The sequence below is a fragment of the Boleophthalmus pectinirostris genome, unplaced genomic scaffold (assembly GCF_026225935.1).
Source record: "Boleophthalmus pectinirostris isolate CB_2022bp ecotype Guang Dong unplaced genomic scaffold, ASM2622593v1 HiC_scaffold_14, whole genome shotgun sequence".
Taxonomy (NCBI): Eukaryota; Metazoa; Chordata; class Actinopteri; order Gobiiformes; family Gobiidae; genus Boleophthalmus; species Boleophthalmus pectinirostris.
Genome location: NW_026571047.1, coordinates 20,886,755 through 20,902,752, shown reverse-complemented (window position 1 = coordinate 20,902,752; position 15,998 = coordinate 20,886,755). Strand labels below are relative to the sequence as shown.

General features: G+C 37.4%; 1 protein-coding gene across 1 annotated transcript in view; it reads left to right on the top strand.

Annotated features, from left to right (window-relative positions):
* The window catches only part of LOC110154334 (heparan sulfate glucosamine 3-O-sulfotransferase 3A1-like), a 66,828-nt gene extending 64,185 nt beyond the window's left edge, over positions 1 to 2,643 (top strand). Inside the window, exon 2 of the mRNA XM_020918326.2 lies at positions 2,022 to 2,643. Coding sequence (XP_020773985.1) covers positions 2,022 to 2,643 — 622 coding nt within the window. The remainder of the gene's footprint in view (positions 1 to 2,021) is intronic.
* Positions 2,644 to 15,998: the final 13,355 nt, after the last annotated feature.

The following is a 15,998-nucleotide window of genomic DNA, read 5'->3' as shown; positions in this document are numbered from 1 at the left end:
TTTTCCTCATCTATCAGACAGGGAAAACTACAGAGAATGTGGCTGGGTCCAGACGATGTTCTCAATCCTTACCTACATTTTTAAAATTTATTTGTCTATTAATTTTATTAAGTCAGAATTTTCGGACTGATCAAGAAAGTCTCTGTCTTCTTCTGGGTGGGAGTGCTTCACTGAGATAAAAAGTGGAGGAAATCATATTGTCCAGTCAGGTTTCCTTCCATAATCAACAGATTTTTTTTTTTTTACTTTTTTCAGACTACCTGGCACAATTTTTACTTAAAATTTTAGTTTGTCTAAAAATACAGAATACATTTATTATAATCCATTAAAAACAATCCATAATGATAAAAAACTGATTATTTTGGCTTCATTTTTACTTGTAAAATTTCATCTTAATTTTGTTTCCATTTCGTTAGTCCTTGCACAAAGTATAAGATGATCATTTTCTCTGAATGCACCACTCATAAAATACATTTATAATAATCCATTAAAAATAATCTCTAAACAATCCCTTAAAATCCACACCAATAAAAAACTGATTATTTTGGCTTCATTTTTACTTCATATTTCATCTTAATTTTGTTTCTATTTCGTTAGTCCTTGCTCGCAGTGTAAGATGATAATTTTCTCTGAACGCACCACTCGGGTACAGTCTATAAATATTTCATTACTGTGCTCTTTCATACACGTGTGGAGAGGGACATTTTTCTTTTGTGTCATCTTTTGACAGAAGAATACGTGTTTCAATTGGACCCTGGGGACTGTAGATTTCACAAACCCAGGGGCCGTATTATGAAGCTTTGCAGACAACAGCTGTTTATAATGTCTACAGAAATGTCACATCATTCATAAGTGTTTCGAGTGATGGAGATTTGAAACAGGACAAAGTCACAGTTCTCTTTAGGACTCAGTGAATGAGAATGATAAAGTCAGTAAAGAATTTGCTATATGAGGATATCCTTGCCTCATTTCAGATGGTATTGCAAATGTATTACAGTCAGATAGTTTGTCTGTTGTATATTGTAGATAGAGGGCAGCAGTGGTGTTATGGATTAAGCATTTGCCCGTGAACCGAAGGGCAGCCTGGGCTGTACCGTCTGGTTAATGAAATACTTTGGTTTTATTTCCAGTTACTAATATTAATTCGTGCCATTTAAAATCCCTCTCACTTTGCATGTGGTTAAGGTTTTTTCAGAAATTCGTCATGAGTCATAAGCTCACAAGAACATGAATAAAATGAAAGATTCAACCCAAAATCCTTTCTGTTTACTCACCAAAAACTGCTGTGTTTCCCAAAGTCTGTGAGGTCCGGGTCCTCCCTGGTTCCTCGGAAAAAAAAGAAAAAAAAAAAAATGAAATCAAGCTTACGTAAGATATTTTAAATGTATTACTTTATATTAAACCTAGAGGGATCTTGTTTAACAAGTAAATCTATTTTTACATTTTTTTTCTATTATTTTTTCTACTTTTCATTTTGTTAAATTGGTAACACTATAATAACTACACCTTATTTAGCCTTAATAAAGCATGAACAAAGACTTAATTAATAATGATTCATGCTTAGTAACTACTTAATTACTACCTTAATTAGCACTTGCAGTTAATTTGCCTGTGCTGTAAATAGTTACTCATAATTATTTCATAGTTAATTACTCATGGACTAACCATTTGAGCATTTATTAATCATTAGTAAACTATGAGAGAATGATTTACTAATAATACAATGCAATGATAATTCAGGCAGCTGTTATCTGTTAAGTCTTTTTGGGAGCTTTTCTAAAGTGAAGACAATTTATGCTTTATAAACCATTTACTATGTGTGAATCATTATTAATTAAATCTTTGTTCATTATTAATTAAGTCTTTGTTCATGCTTTATTAAGGCTAAGTAAGGTGTAGTTATTATAAAGTGTTACTGTTAAATTTTGTGTAAATTATTATTATGGGGCCCACGTCGTATTTGCTTTGATAACACTTTGAAAATGGTGGCTCAAACTTATTGTTGTTTCTTTTTCTTGCAGAGAGCTGATGCCCAAGACTTTAGAGGGCCAGATCACCATGGAGAAGACCCCCAGCTACTTCGTCACTAGGGAAGCTCCGGCCCGGATCTCCGCCATGTCCCGGGACACCAAACTGATCGTGGTGGTCCGGGACCCCGTGACCAGAGCCATCTCAGACTACACGCAGACTCTGTCCAAAAAGCCAGACATCCCTTCTTTCGAGAGCCTCACCTTCAAAAACAGGACTACGGGCCTGATCGATACCTCCTGGAGCGCCGTGCAGATCGGGATTTACGCCAAGCACCTGGACAACTGGCTGCAGCACTTCCCCATGGAGCAGCTGCTGTTCGTGAGCGGGGAGAGGCTGATCAGCGACCCGGCCGGAGAGCTGGGCCGCGTGCAGGACTTTCTGGGACTCAAACGCATCATAACAGACAAACACTTTTACTTTAATCAGACCAAGGGCTTCCCATGTCTGAAGAAGGCCGAGGGCAGCAGCAAGCCCCACTGCCTGGGCAAGACCAAAGGGCGCACCCACCCCAACATAGACCCCGAGGTGGTGCAGAGGCTACGAGACTTCTACAGACCCTTCAACCTCAAGTTCTATCAGATGACGGGCCAGAACTTTGGTTGGGAACTGTGAATGTTTTGGTGGGTTTCAGCAGATTGTTCTATGCAACATTTGGAGGATATGTTTTGTTGTAAATCACTTTGGCAGTCATGATTTCTCATCATCTGAAACTCATGGATATGACAGGACTACTATATGCAGGGTTGAACGGGAACCAGGTTATATAAGGTGCACTGTGTTACGAAATTTCTGGTAATTTCTGTTGGTAAAAAAGTGTAACAGTTGCCTTGAATTCAAGTTTCATTTGTGTGTTTTAACCTGACCTTGGACCTTATGTTATGCAATACTTAGAAATACTTGGAGACTGAGCATCTCCACTAGTGGTAATTATTATATTAAGAAATGCAGTTTATTATAGACTGTTCTATCTAATGTTGCCTCAGATTATGTGCATAAAAAGTATGGATTTTATATTGTATTTCTAGATTATGTTAACATAAAATAAATGTATTTTTAAAAACTTGTATGTGTTTGGGATAAGAGATATGTAAACTTTTAAAGGCCCATATTAGGCTATTTTCTGATCTATGTTAAAATGCTGTTTCCTCATCAAAAACATACTTGGTGTGGTATACAGATGCTCCACTGTGTTTTTAAACTCCAGACACCTTCACTCGAATCATTTGGATGATTTCAGCTCTGGAATTGCCAATCTCTACTGAACTAAAGGTAGGTAATTGTTTCGTGACACCACAAGGTAGAACAGAGCATTTTGATCTTTGGGCATGTAGACAGACTTTAAATTTTTCAGATTATAAAGCGCACCGGATTATATTGTTGAATTCTTGTCTTTTTTCAGACATAAGGCAAGGCAAGGCAAGTTTATTTGTATAGCACAATTCGTACACAAAGTAATTCAAAGTGCTTTACAGAATAACAAATACATTAAAATCGTAATAAAAACAAATCAAAACATAAATAATCATGAAGATTAAAATTAAAAAAGAGAGACATAAATTGGAGAGAAGAGTGCGGAATGAAAACCTTTCAGTTATATGCACAGTTAAACAGAAATGTTTTGAGCCTGGATTTAAACAGTGTCACAGAAGAGTCTGTCTCACATGTTCAGACTGTTCCAGGTTTTAGCTGCATGAACCTGAAACGCTGACTCCCCTTGTTTAGTTCTGACTCTGGGCACCAGCAGGAGGCCGGTCCCTGAGCTCCTCAGAGTGCGAGATGGTTCATATGACACTAACATGTCACAGATGTACTTTGGTGCTCGGCCATGGAGAGACTTGTACACATAAGGTGCACTGATTTGATTGATTGATTGCATTTTATATAGCGCCTTTCAAGATACCCAAAGCGCTTTACAGTTCATTATTCAGTCACTCAACACTCAGTGGTGGTAAGATACTATTGTAGCCACAGCTGCCCTGGGGCAGACTGACAGAAGCGAGGCTGCCAATCTGCGCCATCGGCCCCTCCGACCACCATCACTCACGCACACACCACTTTCATACTAGGCAATGTGGGTGAAGTGTCTTGCCTAAGGACACAACGACAGTTTTTTGCCATTAGCGTCCCACTGGATTATAAGGCGCATTAAACGAAACAAAACAGTCAGATAAGTAAAACTTTATTCAACTCATTCACAGTAACTCAGCCCAGGGCCCCAGTGTCTTGGTGAATGTGTATAACTCCGTGAGGCTCCTGACTTCAGTAGCCATAATGCTCTGACAGTCCATCAAGTAGTGCAGCTTCGTAGTTTACCAAAGTCATACTAAAACATTTTAACAGATTTTTGAGCGTCGTGTACCACATAAAATCGGTTCAAGGTCAGTAAACACAACCAGAATTAATACATAAAGTGCACCGGATTAGAAGGCGCACTGTTGATTTTTGAGAAAATTTAAGGATTTTAAGTGCGCCTTATAGTCCGAAAAATATGGTAATAATAAAGAATTACTCAAACATTTCAATAATAAAAATGATCAGGTTCAACATTTATGAATTTACTTGTTGGACATTTTAATGGCGAGTACAGTTTAAGCCATAGGAAAACCTGTCTTTTGCCCCACCTCTCAGAGCATGACATCATCACATTGTAGAATCTGAAAAGCCCCAATTACAATATTTATCCACAACATAAACCTAATGACGTTACAGGCAAAGACAGCACCAGTGTTATTCAAACAGCAGTGACTCAGGTGGAGTGCAGAGTAAAATAACACGGTGATTTCCTGAAGTCCTGGTCGTGTTTAGCTCGAGGCCATGTGAGTGTGGAGACTGTTTAACCCGAAACAAAGGCTGAGCTGTGGCCCAAAGTTAGGTCATATCCTCCATGTTACTGTGCTATCACTTTTAAAGCTACACTATGTAACTTTTCTGGTGAGCGGTCTGCCACCTGCCTGTTTCTATGGAGATGTTATTGCTTGGCCTAGAATGTTCCACAGTTTGGTTTTTCATGGGCTATTTTTCAACTAAACATTTACATAGCCTAAAATACATTTTATTACTGTTATGGCAGTTTCTATGGATGGATAAAACTAAAACGAAAAAAAAAATCACAATGACTCTTTCTGTAAATTGTATTTTTCTCTTAAAAACATGTATTTAGTCAATTCTGTGTAATGTAACATTTCTGGTGTAGGTCTGGTGTGCCACCTGTTTGTCTCCATGGAGATGCAAATGTTTTGCCTGGAATCTTCCATGGTACAGCATTTTAATCTACGACTTACTAAAAGAAGCAAGTCCGGTGACTTCCATGTCCTTGTATTTGCAGAGGTTGCTGGTGCTAGGCTAGTGCATGTCAATGGCCATAGTTATCATGCCACTAAAAACAGTCTTACCCACTCCACAAAACACCCGAAGCAAATCTATTATTACACCAGACTGTCCATGTAAATGTCTGTGTCAATAGAATCATTTTAGTAAGTAAAACCAATGTTACATTTGAAGGATTTGTGTCTGAGCAGCAGTGAGTTGTACTTCCTGATAGAAAGTTTGGCAGAGGTGGACTGATATATGAGAAAATAGTCCCTCAACATGTGACGATTCGTGCAATGCAAGGTTAGTTTTATTTCAAACTTTATTCGATCAACACAGACATTTACATCAACAGTCTGGCGTAATAATAGATTCTCTTTGGGTGCTTTGAGGAGTGGGTAAGACTGTTTTTAGTGTCAGGATAACTATGGCCATTGATATGCACTAGTCTAGCACCAGCGACCTCTGCAAATACAAGAACTGGATGGAATATTTAAAAAAGTGTCTCCACACGTCTCCAACACTCTGGCTCACTAGGAAATGAGGCCTTATGTCCAAAATTACGGACTGTCCCTTTAACTGCAGTGCTGAATGGGAGCAGACATCGCCGTAAATGTCACAACAAAGAGTCGGGAACGCTTTTGATAGCAATACATCACATTAGCGAGTAATACATTTTATTTATTTGTATCAAAATGTCTACGTAATGCTGCAGAAGAAAATAAAACTGTACAAAGTAAGTACAGAGCAGTGGCCATATACTGGTGGTGGTGGTGGTGGTGAAAACGGGGGATGATGCGTCTTGAAAATAAGTGATTAAAGATTACTCAAACACGCATGAATCACTCCAAATACAACTCTGAAAGAGGAAATGAGAAGGGGAAACAACATGGTTAAAAGCTCTGTAAAGTCGATTTTGCTTAATGGTCTGCTCCAAGTCTAAATCTTCCCATCCCTGAAATGTGATATTTTTACAGTATCCAAACCATTTCCCACAGATACTAGAAAATATGTACCAGCTCATCTTTTGAGTAGCGGTTAGTGCAGTATGTCATTTTGAATATTCGGTCTGTTTTGACAAATGCAGTCCTCGGTCCCTTGTTTCCGTTCTTTATTTTTCTTGGCTGTGGGAGTTTTCTGTCTTTCCTGTCGTCTGCTGACCGATCTGAAAAATGACACTGACACGAGCGGAGCAGAATAACCAGAAGAGAGGAGGAGGAGAAGGAGGAGGTAAAAGCGGATGAAATTGCTGAGATATCTGAGCGTTTATTGTCCCCATAGGATTGTCCTTTACATTTGACCCAATCCATCAATGGCAATAATGAGAGCTGCGGGTTACCATATTGTACAGAATTTATAGGGACCTGTCTTCAGATCTTGTTGGGAGTAACCTGTTGTGCATGTTTCTACACACATGCAGAAGATGTAATGCACTTATAAACCTGAGAATCAAACCTGGCGCCTTGCTGCTGTGAGGAAAAGGACTAACCACTATGCCACTAAAAAGAACACACAATTAATGATAAATTCAGCACAACCTGAAACCCTCCTTAAAATAATTCCATAACACTCACCTAGCAATGTCAACAAGGACCAAACCTTGTCTAAAATTTTGACTTTTGATACTTTGCAGCTGATCATCAACTTTCCATAGGGGTGTGATGCTAACTGTAAGCACTGGTCTGTCTAACTTTAATCTGACCACAAAGAACTGACTGAGGTGGAACTACAACAGGGGATCTGATTTATGCTGTTAAACTGTTTCTTATACATTACGGTCACAAGTTAGGGTTGCATGCTGCAATTTCGACATGCCGCTATTTAGACACTGACATCTAACCGTGTAACGGCATAAACATTATTTTTCAAGCATCCCACTACTTCGACATTTTTTGCGGCACTTTACTATTTTTCAAACATTCAGCTTTTCCAACATAAATAATAGTAATAGCCTGTGATAGCCTATTATATTTCGATCTCCCATGTATTATCATAAGATGCTTGGGCTGGTGCAAAGTGACAGTAAAGTACAAAGATACAACAAGAATACAAGTATAGAAGGATGTTTATGAATGTAAGTAATAACTAGGGCTGGGTATCATTCAGAAGTTGCAAATACAATACATGCCTCGATACACAGGCCATGATATGATACATATCTCCATACAATGAGCTTTCAATTCGATACGATTCAATACGATATATTTCAAATTGATTCGATATCGTACAGTAAAAAATAAAGGCTAAATCATGGCTGTGATACTTAAAGTCTTTGTTAAACAACTTCTTGTTCAAAGTGAATATGAAACAAACATTTTAAGCATCAAAACAGTGAAAATGTTGGGTGCTTGTAGTGCAAATATTTGTCATGAAGTTGGCTACTGTGTGTGTTGGTTTTGCGTGTGACTTGATAGTTGTTGAGATTAAGAACATTGAAAAACAGCAGAGACGTGCCTGGGTAGACTATGGCAACTCTCAAAAAAAAAAAAAAGACATGTCAGAATAGCGATAGTAAAAACTATTGGAAAACTAAATAGAGGCATGTCATAATGAGTGGATGTTGGCGGACTTACAGCGGACCACACAAGTTAGCTGTGTTATGGTTTTTCAGTTAGTCACTCTTAACCACTTACTTTTTTGTTGAATATCAAACGCCGAAACAGAACGATGAATGCAGGCTAGGGAAAATGTATTTAAATTCATGTAGAACAATCCCAATGTGAAGTCATCTCAAAGTATCAGTTAAACCAGCGGTGTCAAACTCATTTTGGTCTGTGGGCCGTATCCGACCTACTTTGATCCTAAAGATCAGAAAACTCATGGCATATAAACTCCAAAAATAAGTTCAAATATTTGTGCAGAGAAACACAAATCTATTACAGAAATCTTTTTTAATTGATGAATTCTTTCTTTTACAAAATATTATAATATTATGAACAACCTGAACTTTAAGAAAAATGCAATTTCAACACAACGTTTTAACATGAACTTGTGCATTTCATAGAATTTAGTCATGTTTTCTTTTTGCTCCTGAAACTTGGCGTCTTTTATCCTGCACAAGGGCATCGATATCAGGCACCATGTTCTGATATGACATGTCCCCATGTGCGAAAAATTGCAAACTCTGTCTTCAGGTTTTAAAATATAATTAAAATATTTTAGTAGAAAATCAGCCGAGGGCCAGATTAAAGGTCTTGGAGAGCCGAATCTGTTTGTATGTTTGACACCCCTGAATTAAACACAAGTGACAACAGCTTTATTGTGTTAAATTCATGTTTAAACCGTCATATTCTCTTTTAGAGTTCACCGCTACTACCTGTGTTTTTTTCAACGCAACTTTTTTCAACAAACTGCCACTTAACTGATGTAAAATTACGATAAATATTTACTATCCCACCAAACCAATAATAATTAGAAAAACATGAAAACCTGTCATGGGCGCTTTATCTCCTCCTGTTATCTTCGGCATGGCTACTTTACATGCATTCTTCATTACCTCGAGGGAACAAAAGGTTAGAGCCACATCTGCTGACGAACAGTGTGCCCTTATGAGCCTGTGTAATGTATGTATAGGCCCATGTCCCAGCCCAGGGATAAGGTGAAGTGTGTCCATTGAAAAACAGCTGTGGATTCAAGAGGATTGGGAGGCCGGGCTGCGAGCTGTGGAGAGACAAGCATTTATGGAAGCCCACATATGTGTTTGATCAGCTGTCATCACCACTCACTCTCCTAAAGATATTACACAAGTCTGCATACACGCAAATATAAAAGTTACACATCTGATTCTGCTCTCTGACCTATAACTCAATTACAGCCCGATACTGTCAAGTGACGGGTCAATAGATGAGGACGACGGTTAGATGTCATAATATGTCAGCGATCTGGTTGTACTGGATGTCATAGCAACCAACTTAAAAGTGCATTGTGTAACTTTTCAAATGCTTTTCTTCATGGAGGCGTTATTGCTTTGTCTGGAATGTTCCACAGTATGGTATTAAACCTTTTTTGTCATCATGGAGACCAAACCAGACCAAGTTACAGGTCAGATCTGCGGCGTGGCTATCACCTGTAATAAATGTAAGGTAGATCTGTTTAATGCCATACTGTGGAACATTCCAGGCAGAGCGATGATATCTCCATAGTAACAAGAAGGCGACGGACAATCAATCAACCAAAAAGTTACAGTTTTTGTTGAGTAAAATGTTGTGTTTTTGTTTTGTTTTTTTGCTATTGTAAAAGCAGTTGTTACAATCATAATTTGACCACTGTGTTGTCTTGATCTAATTATAGAATTTTTATTAACAGCAAATCAGAAAGTAATGCTGAGACGTAGGGTTGTCCCTATCCAAAAATCGGAGGCGATCACGTAACTGTGGACTCAATCCAGACTCGGACGTTATGTTCTGATCAGGTATTGGTTAAATAATATACGTATATATAACACAGAGGACACACAGCACACAACTGATTTTTTTTTTTAAACTGAGGCACTGGATTTGATCAGAAACGTCCAGTTAGCACGACTGTCTGCCCCAACACCTGCTCTACTAAAGGGACTTTTGGGCCTTGCCATGATCGGGCGCTGTTGCCTGGGGTTCTGTGGTCCATGTTCACACCTGCATGGCCGATGGCGTCGTCGCACGGCGCTGTTTGTTTGCATGTTGCGCAGTAGAGCTGGTGTTTTTGGCGGAGAGGGTGGGAACAGTGGCAATCCAGTGTTTATTGAGCGGTGGGACTAATGTTGCGGTGCGAGCTCCGTGGTGGATGTGGATGTGGTGGCGGTGCGGGGGCGTGGAGGCGGACGGGGGAGAGAGGCTGTGGGGCTTCTGTCATCTCATTTTTATTTGGTAAGATTTTGTATTATTTGGAGATCATAGACGAGCCTAAATGTTTCAAATGTAATGCACAGGCTTCCATATAATATCAAATATACAAACTGTAGATTGTGCAGAGTCTAGTCTCAGGTCTGATCTGATTCTGGTCTGGTTCCTGTTTTGTCCAGTTCATTAAGTTTACTAAGTTACACATTCCAAGACCAGACTGTGAAAAGTCAAGATTTTCAACAATGATGGTGCATGGTTAGAAAAGGTAATAAAATTAAAGTTTTGCACATTTAATTTTTCAAACTAAGTTCAGCCCAAATACTACACTTTGAAATCAATACAATCTAGTCTTATTCTTTGCTCTGTTTTATAGAAGTATCGGATCGGGACTCGGTATCGGCAGATACTCAAAATCAAATGACTCGGACTTGGGGGCAAAAAAACGTGATCGGGACATCCCTACTCAGGCGCTGTTAGCATGCTAGTTGATGTAAAGAAATAGGATTGTTGGCAATAGTTTAAGATTAAGAATAAAAGATTATAATTAAAGTGTAAAATGAACTAGGTTTGTTTTCACATTTTTAAGACAGTAAAAAATGGAGCAACACTATTAAATGAACCAAGTTGGCTCAGACTGGTAATACAGAACATTTATAAAGATATGCCAGAATTTAGAATAACATTTAATGCTCTCTGGAAAACACAGGCATACTTTCTAAAACTAACACTTTTTGGCTTCTGCTTCAAAACAAAATGAGTTCAAAGATAGCAAATGAGTGAGTCTTGTCCCTTGAAGAAAAAAAAACAATAAGATGACATGACAAACACAGGAATAGAGTAAAGAATAAATCCACTCAAATTACAAATGTGATAAAAATAAACCTCCGGGCTTTTCAGCAGGTCTCACAGAGCAAAGCGTATTTTTACTTTTCAATCCTGTTCAGAAATGTAGTGGAGTAAAAAGTACAGATACCTGCTCTCCAGTATAATATAGTAAAAGTAAAATCTATCTAAAATGTACAGAACTTCACTACTTTTACTTTGTTAGGTTCCACGCTGACGAGGACAAGTATGGACAGTTACCAAGTTTGAAAAACATACTTACCACTGAACATTTTTCTTCCACCCAAACACATTCGAATCACCTGTCCCTCACCTGAACATACTCAGCCCAAACCTCCAAAAAAAGCTCTAAAACAAACCTCGCTCTTATCAGGCTGCACCCTCGACCCACCAACCCACCCGCCCGCCCACACGCTCCCTCCCCCCCGCTGCACCCTCATGTGGACCTCACCCAGGCTGAAGGCGGGTGGGCCCAAGCATAACAACCTGCAGCCGTCTGAAAACACAGGCCAAAGTGGTGCGTGTGAAGTGGGCGTCTGAAGAATCATGTCAAATGAAGGAAGGATCAGGGCTCACGCTTTGAAGACGGAGGAGAAGAGAGGGAAAGGGGGGGATATTATAGGGATCTTTTCTTACAAACAGACTTAAACAGATTTACTGAACTTTTAAAAAGCAGATACAGACAACTGAATAATAAATCTGCACTTGTAATGTAAACAGAGACAATAAGAACTACAACAACTCTGAAAATGACTCGAAAGCAACAAAATTAACAATGATGATCTGTTATATAGTGGTTGATATAAACATTCATTTTGATATAGTTGAGTTCAAATACTCTCTACAACTTTTCATGGGAGTTTTAAATGTATTTTTTATTCAAGTAATGGATAATTTCAAACACAACCAGTGCCCTTTAGGACTAATTTACTGCTGCTGTTACCTAAATCCTTTATTTATTTAGTAAGTAAGTATTTTGTTATGTTTTTTGTTTTCTAAAATATAAGTTTACCTCATTCAAAAAATATTATATTTTGTTTTGAATTGTTAATCACTATGACAACATCCCACTTTACCGGTAGATAGAGACATGAATATCTGATGAAAGTTGCGACTGCATGCTGGGTCCAGAGGCAAAAATTGTAGAAAAACAGATCGGCACTGCAGATCTTTAGAACATTGTTTCCCCAAGAGTGTTTTCCAAACACTCAGGTGGGTTGCAAGAGAGTTTTTTTGGCTCGCCTTGTCATGATCTGCATGTAGATCTGTAATATACAATTTGACTATTTTGTTCCAATATTGCTGGTTCAAATGAAAGTTGAAAAGTAAAAGAAATGGGCTAATATAGGCAAAATAGGCGACTTATGGATCTTTTTATTGCTGGTTCAATGTTTAAAACTTGAGTAATACTAATTGTTCAGAGACATGATCACTCAGTCAACAATAAAATATCCTTTAAAATTTACTTTGGTTGTGAAGTTTGTGACTTTTAAAATATGGGTCAGAAAAAAAGTTTGGGAAACACTGATCTGGAGCTCCCAATTTGTTATTAATAAAAATAATAATAATGAGAGGTCCAATGAACTGTGGTGTGGATCTCCTTTACAACGGTCCCTAGTTTCTTATCATTCTGAAACTAATGGATGCAGTACTAGATCTATATTTATATATTTATACATTTATTAAGCAATTATTTTATTCACACATTTAATCTATTTAATCCCTTTATTTACCTATACCCAATCTATATTCTATCATTAGTTATTATGTATTATTTTGTATTATTTAATTATTATTACATAAACTATTATCAATACCCAAATATTAATTTATTAGAATCATGTAAGTTGGTGTAATCAGTTTTAACATATCCATGAAGATGTTATTGCTTTGCTTAGAATGTTAAACATATACATCATTCATTACATGTGTTTCTATTGCTCAAAAAATACAATTATTCTTTCTGTGAATAGGGGTGACTCTCCACAGATCTGAATTGTAATGTAGCGTAGTGCTGTAACTTGCCTAGATAGGTTTAATCTATTATGTGAAATATTCTAACAAAGCATGGAGAAAAGCATTTGATGGACCCTCCACCAGAAAAATGACACAAGGCACCTTTAAGAGTCCGATTAAAAATATCAATCTTGTTTGCTCCCTGTCTCGCTCACAGTCCCTTACGTGCGTGCTCCTTTGGTGGGACCACAGCTCCGGACTGGACCCCACCTCTGTTTTCTCTGGGTCTCACCACAGAAAAGTCCTTAATCCTGGGACTCTGGTCTGAGCACAGATCTGCAGCAGGCACGCTCCTCTCACCGCAAGAACCAAAAACAACCACGGGACCACCGAGGTACACTATCAGCTTTATCTGAAACTCAACCAGCATCTGAAGGAGAGGCTAACAAGTCATGTAATCTGTAATCTGACACACAGAAAGCGGGCGAGCAGAGACCGGTTAAGAGAACATTTTGTATTTTATTTCTCAAAAACTTCTGGAAAAAATATGGTTCTATAACAGGTAATTTATTGTGTAATTAAATGATTGTTTTAATTTCAGTCTTTAAGTTTCATATTGTGGTTGTCTTGCTATTATATAAGAAACCAGAGATTGAAAAAATTAAAAGAGATTACATTACATAAATTTATGTTATGTAACTTTTCCAATGGAGAGTCCGCACCTGCTCGTTTCCATGGAGATGTTATTGCTTTGCCTGGAATGTTCCCTAAACCGCCACTAAATGTATTTATCTCTGTTGGCGAGCTGACCACAAAAATATGCCTTTGAATTGTACTTTTAGCTACAAAAACATGTGTAATACATTAAACGCAAAATATACACTACAGTACTAGTCAAAATAATTTAACTTTTTTTTATTTTTACTACTTTCTACATTTTAGATACATGCGGACATGAAATGAAACATATAAAGTAAGATATATGGAATTATATAGCAAAAAAGTAAATACCTAAATATTTATAATATTTTTAATACATTTATATATATTTTTTTTAATTGTTATTTACCTTTTTTCTTTGTGACATAATTCCATATATTTTTATTTTATTTTATTTATTTATTTTGCACATATAACATGACAATAAAAAGAAACACACTAGATAAAAAGTAGGTGCTGGAAGAGGCAAAAATTTACATTTAAACACCATGGATTAAATTAATTTGATTCAAACATGGATTAAAACACAATGAAACATCCACAATTGAAAGATTATCAAACATTAGCATGAAATATCAAACATTTTCACAAACTCTTTTTAAGCATCACCTCTGATCTGCATCACTAACCAGATGTGAAAACTGGCTCCAGAATTTACAGCCTTTGTATCGTAGGCAAAACTGAACTCTTGGTGTGAAAAATTTTGGAACATGAAAAGTATGAATTTGACGAGTTTTGTATCTGGGATCGTAATTTTATACATAAAAATACAAATTTGATAAATATTAATCTCATAAATATTAAGAATGTTAAGTTTGGTGAATAAATGAGCAGACGATGTTCATATATTTGATGTCTTCTGTGGGTAAAATGTTAGTCAGTCTGGCGCCACCTAGTGCCTCCACTCAATTTCATTTCTCTCCAGCGACTAGGTCAGGAATCAGAATACACTAGATGGTTCGCAAAAACCCCGGAAGTGCGAGTTCAGGCAGCAGCCAATCAGTGAAGAGACATACATTCTGTGTTAGCAACAATTCCCGAGATTTAAAGCTGAAACAAAGAGAATTTTATCAGCAGGAAAGACGTTACTGTCCTTTTTCCTACGGGATTTGGGAAAAGCTTAATATACCAGTTATCCCCGTTAGCGGCACATTACATACGTCACGACCAAATAGCAGTGATTGGTTCAATAAAAAAAGCAGCTGCCTACCGTCGAGTGAATGAAATCTAAGGCTGCGAGGTCAGACGGTTTGTACGAAGTGAAACGTAGTAAAACCGGCTGATGAATCAGGCTAGCAAAATGTAGAAAGTAGTTAAAAAAAAGAAAAAAACTAAATGAATGAATGAGATGGTGTGTCTAAACTTTTTTTTTTAATACTATACTGTGCAACGTTAGTAAAACAAGTAACAAGTAAAATCCTGTATTTACTCAGTCAGTTTGGGTTTTTCTCAACATTTAATTATAATTCTCAACAATATATTACATTACAGTAAGTGGCTTTCAGTTAGCTTTATTTTCTATGTAAACTGGTCAATTGATTTTCCAGCTTGTGACAGAACAGAAGGAGCGTGGCGTCTTAGATAAATTTATGCTTCGAAACAGCAGGTTTTAAGTTTAAAGACATACTTCGCTAACATGTTTATTTGTCAGAACCTCCAAGTATTCCCTTGCTCCTTCGTGCAAATACGAGAAAAACGCTCTGAAAAGCTCTTTGAAGTGTCTGGGCTGCGTGCATGGCGTATGATTCTCAAATGAGTAAATTAGGACGGTCAGAGAGGAGCAGGGCTGTTTCCAATGGCGTGTGTTTTTGGATTTCGACTTTTCACGCATCTTCTTTCCAGTTCAGAGCAAACCTTTTTACAGCGGTGGCCTTTCCAAGTCTCATAATGGACTCTGACAGACAGTTAAAGATGTTCATGTTAAAGTCATATTTTCCTCTCCTTGAATCAGATGCAGAGGACACGAGTCTAAACAGAAATGTCTGCAGACGTTTTGATAGTTCAATTGCACACACAGCCTATAGAAGTTACGTTTAGGAATAGTAAAACAAATATTTAAAGGGCATATATTGCGTTATTTTCTGATCTATGTTATAATTTTGTTTCCTTGTTGTGTTTTGATTTGTTTTATTCAGGGTTTGTGTGTTAAACGTGTGATATTTTCAAGTTAAGATGACTTGAATTAAGAAAGTTTCATCATCATTTGAACAAATTTCACTACACAAGTAAAATGATCTGCCAGTGGAACAAGACTTTTTGTACTTAAGCTATGAAAATACATCTTGCAACACTTAAAATAAGAAAAACAGCAACATT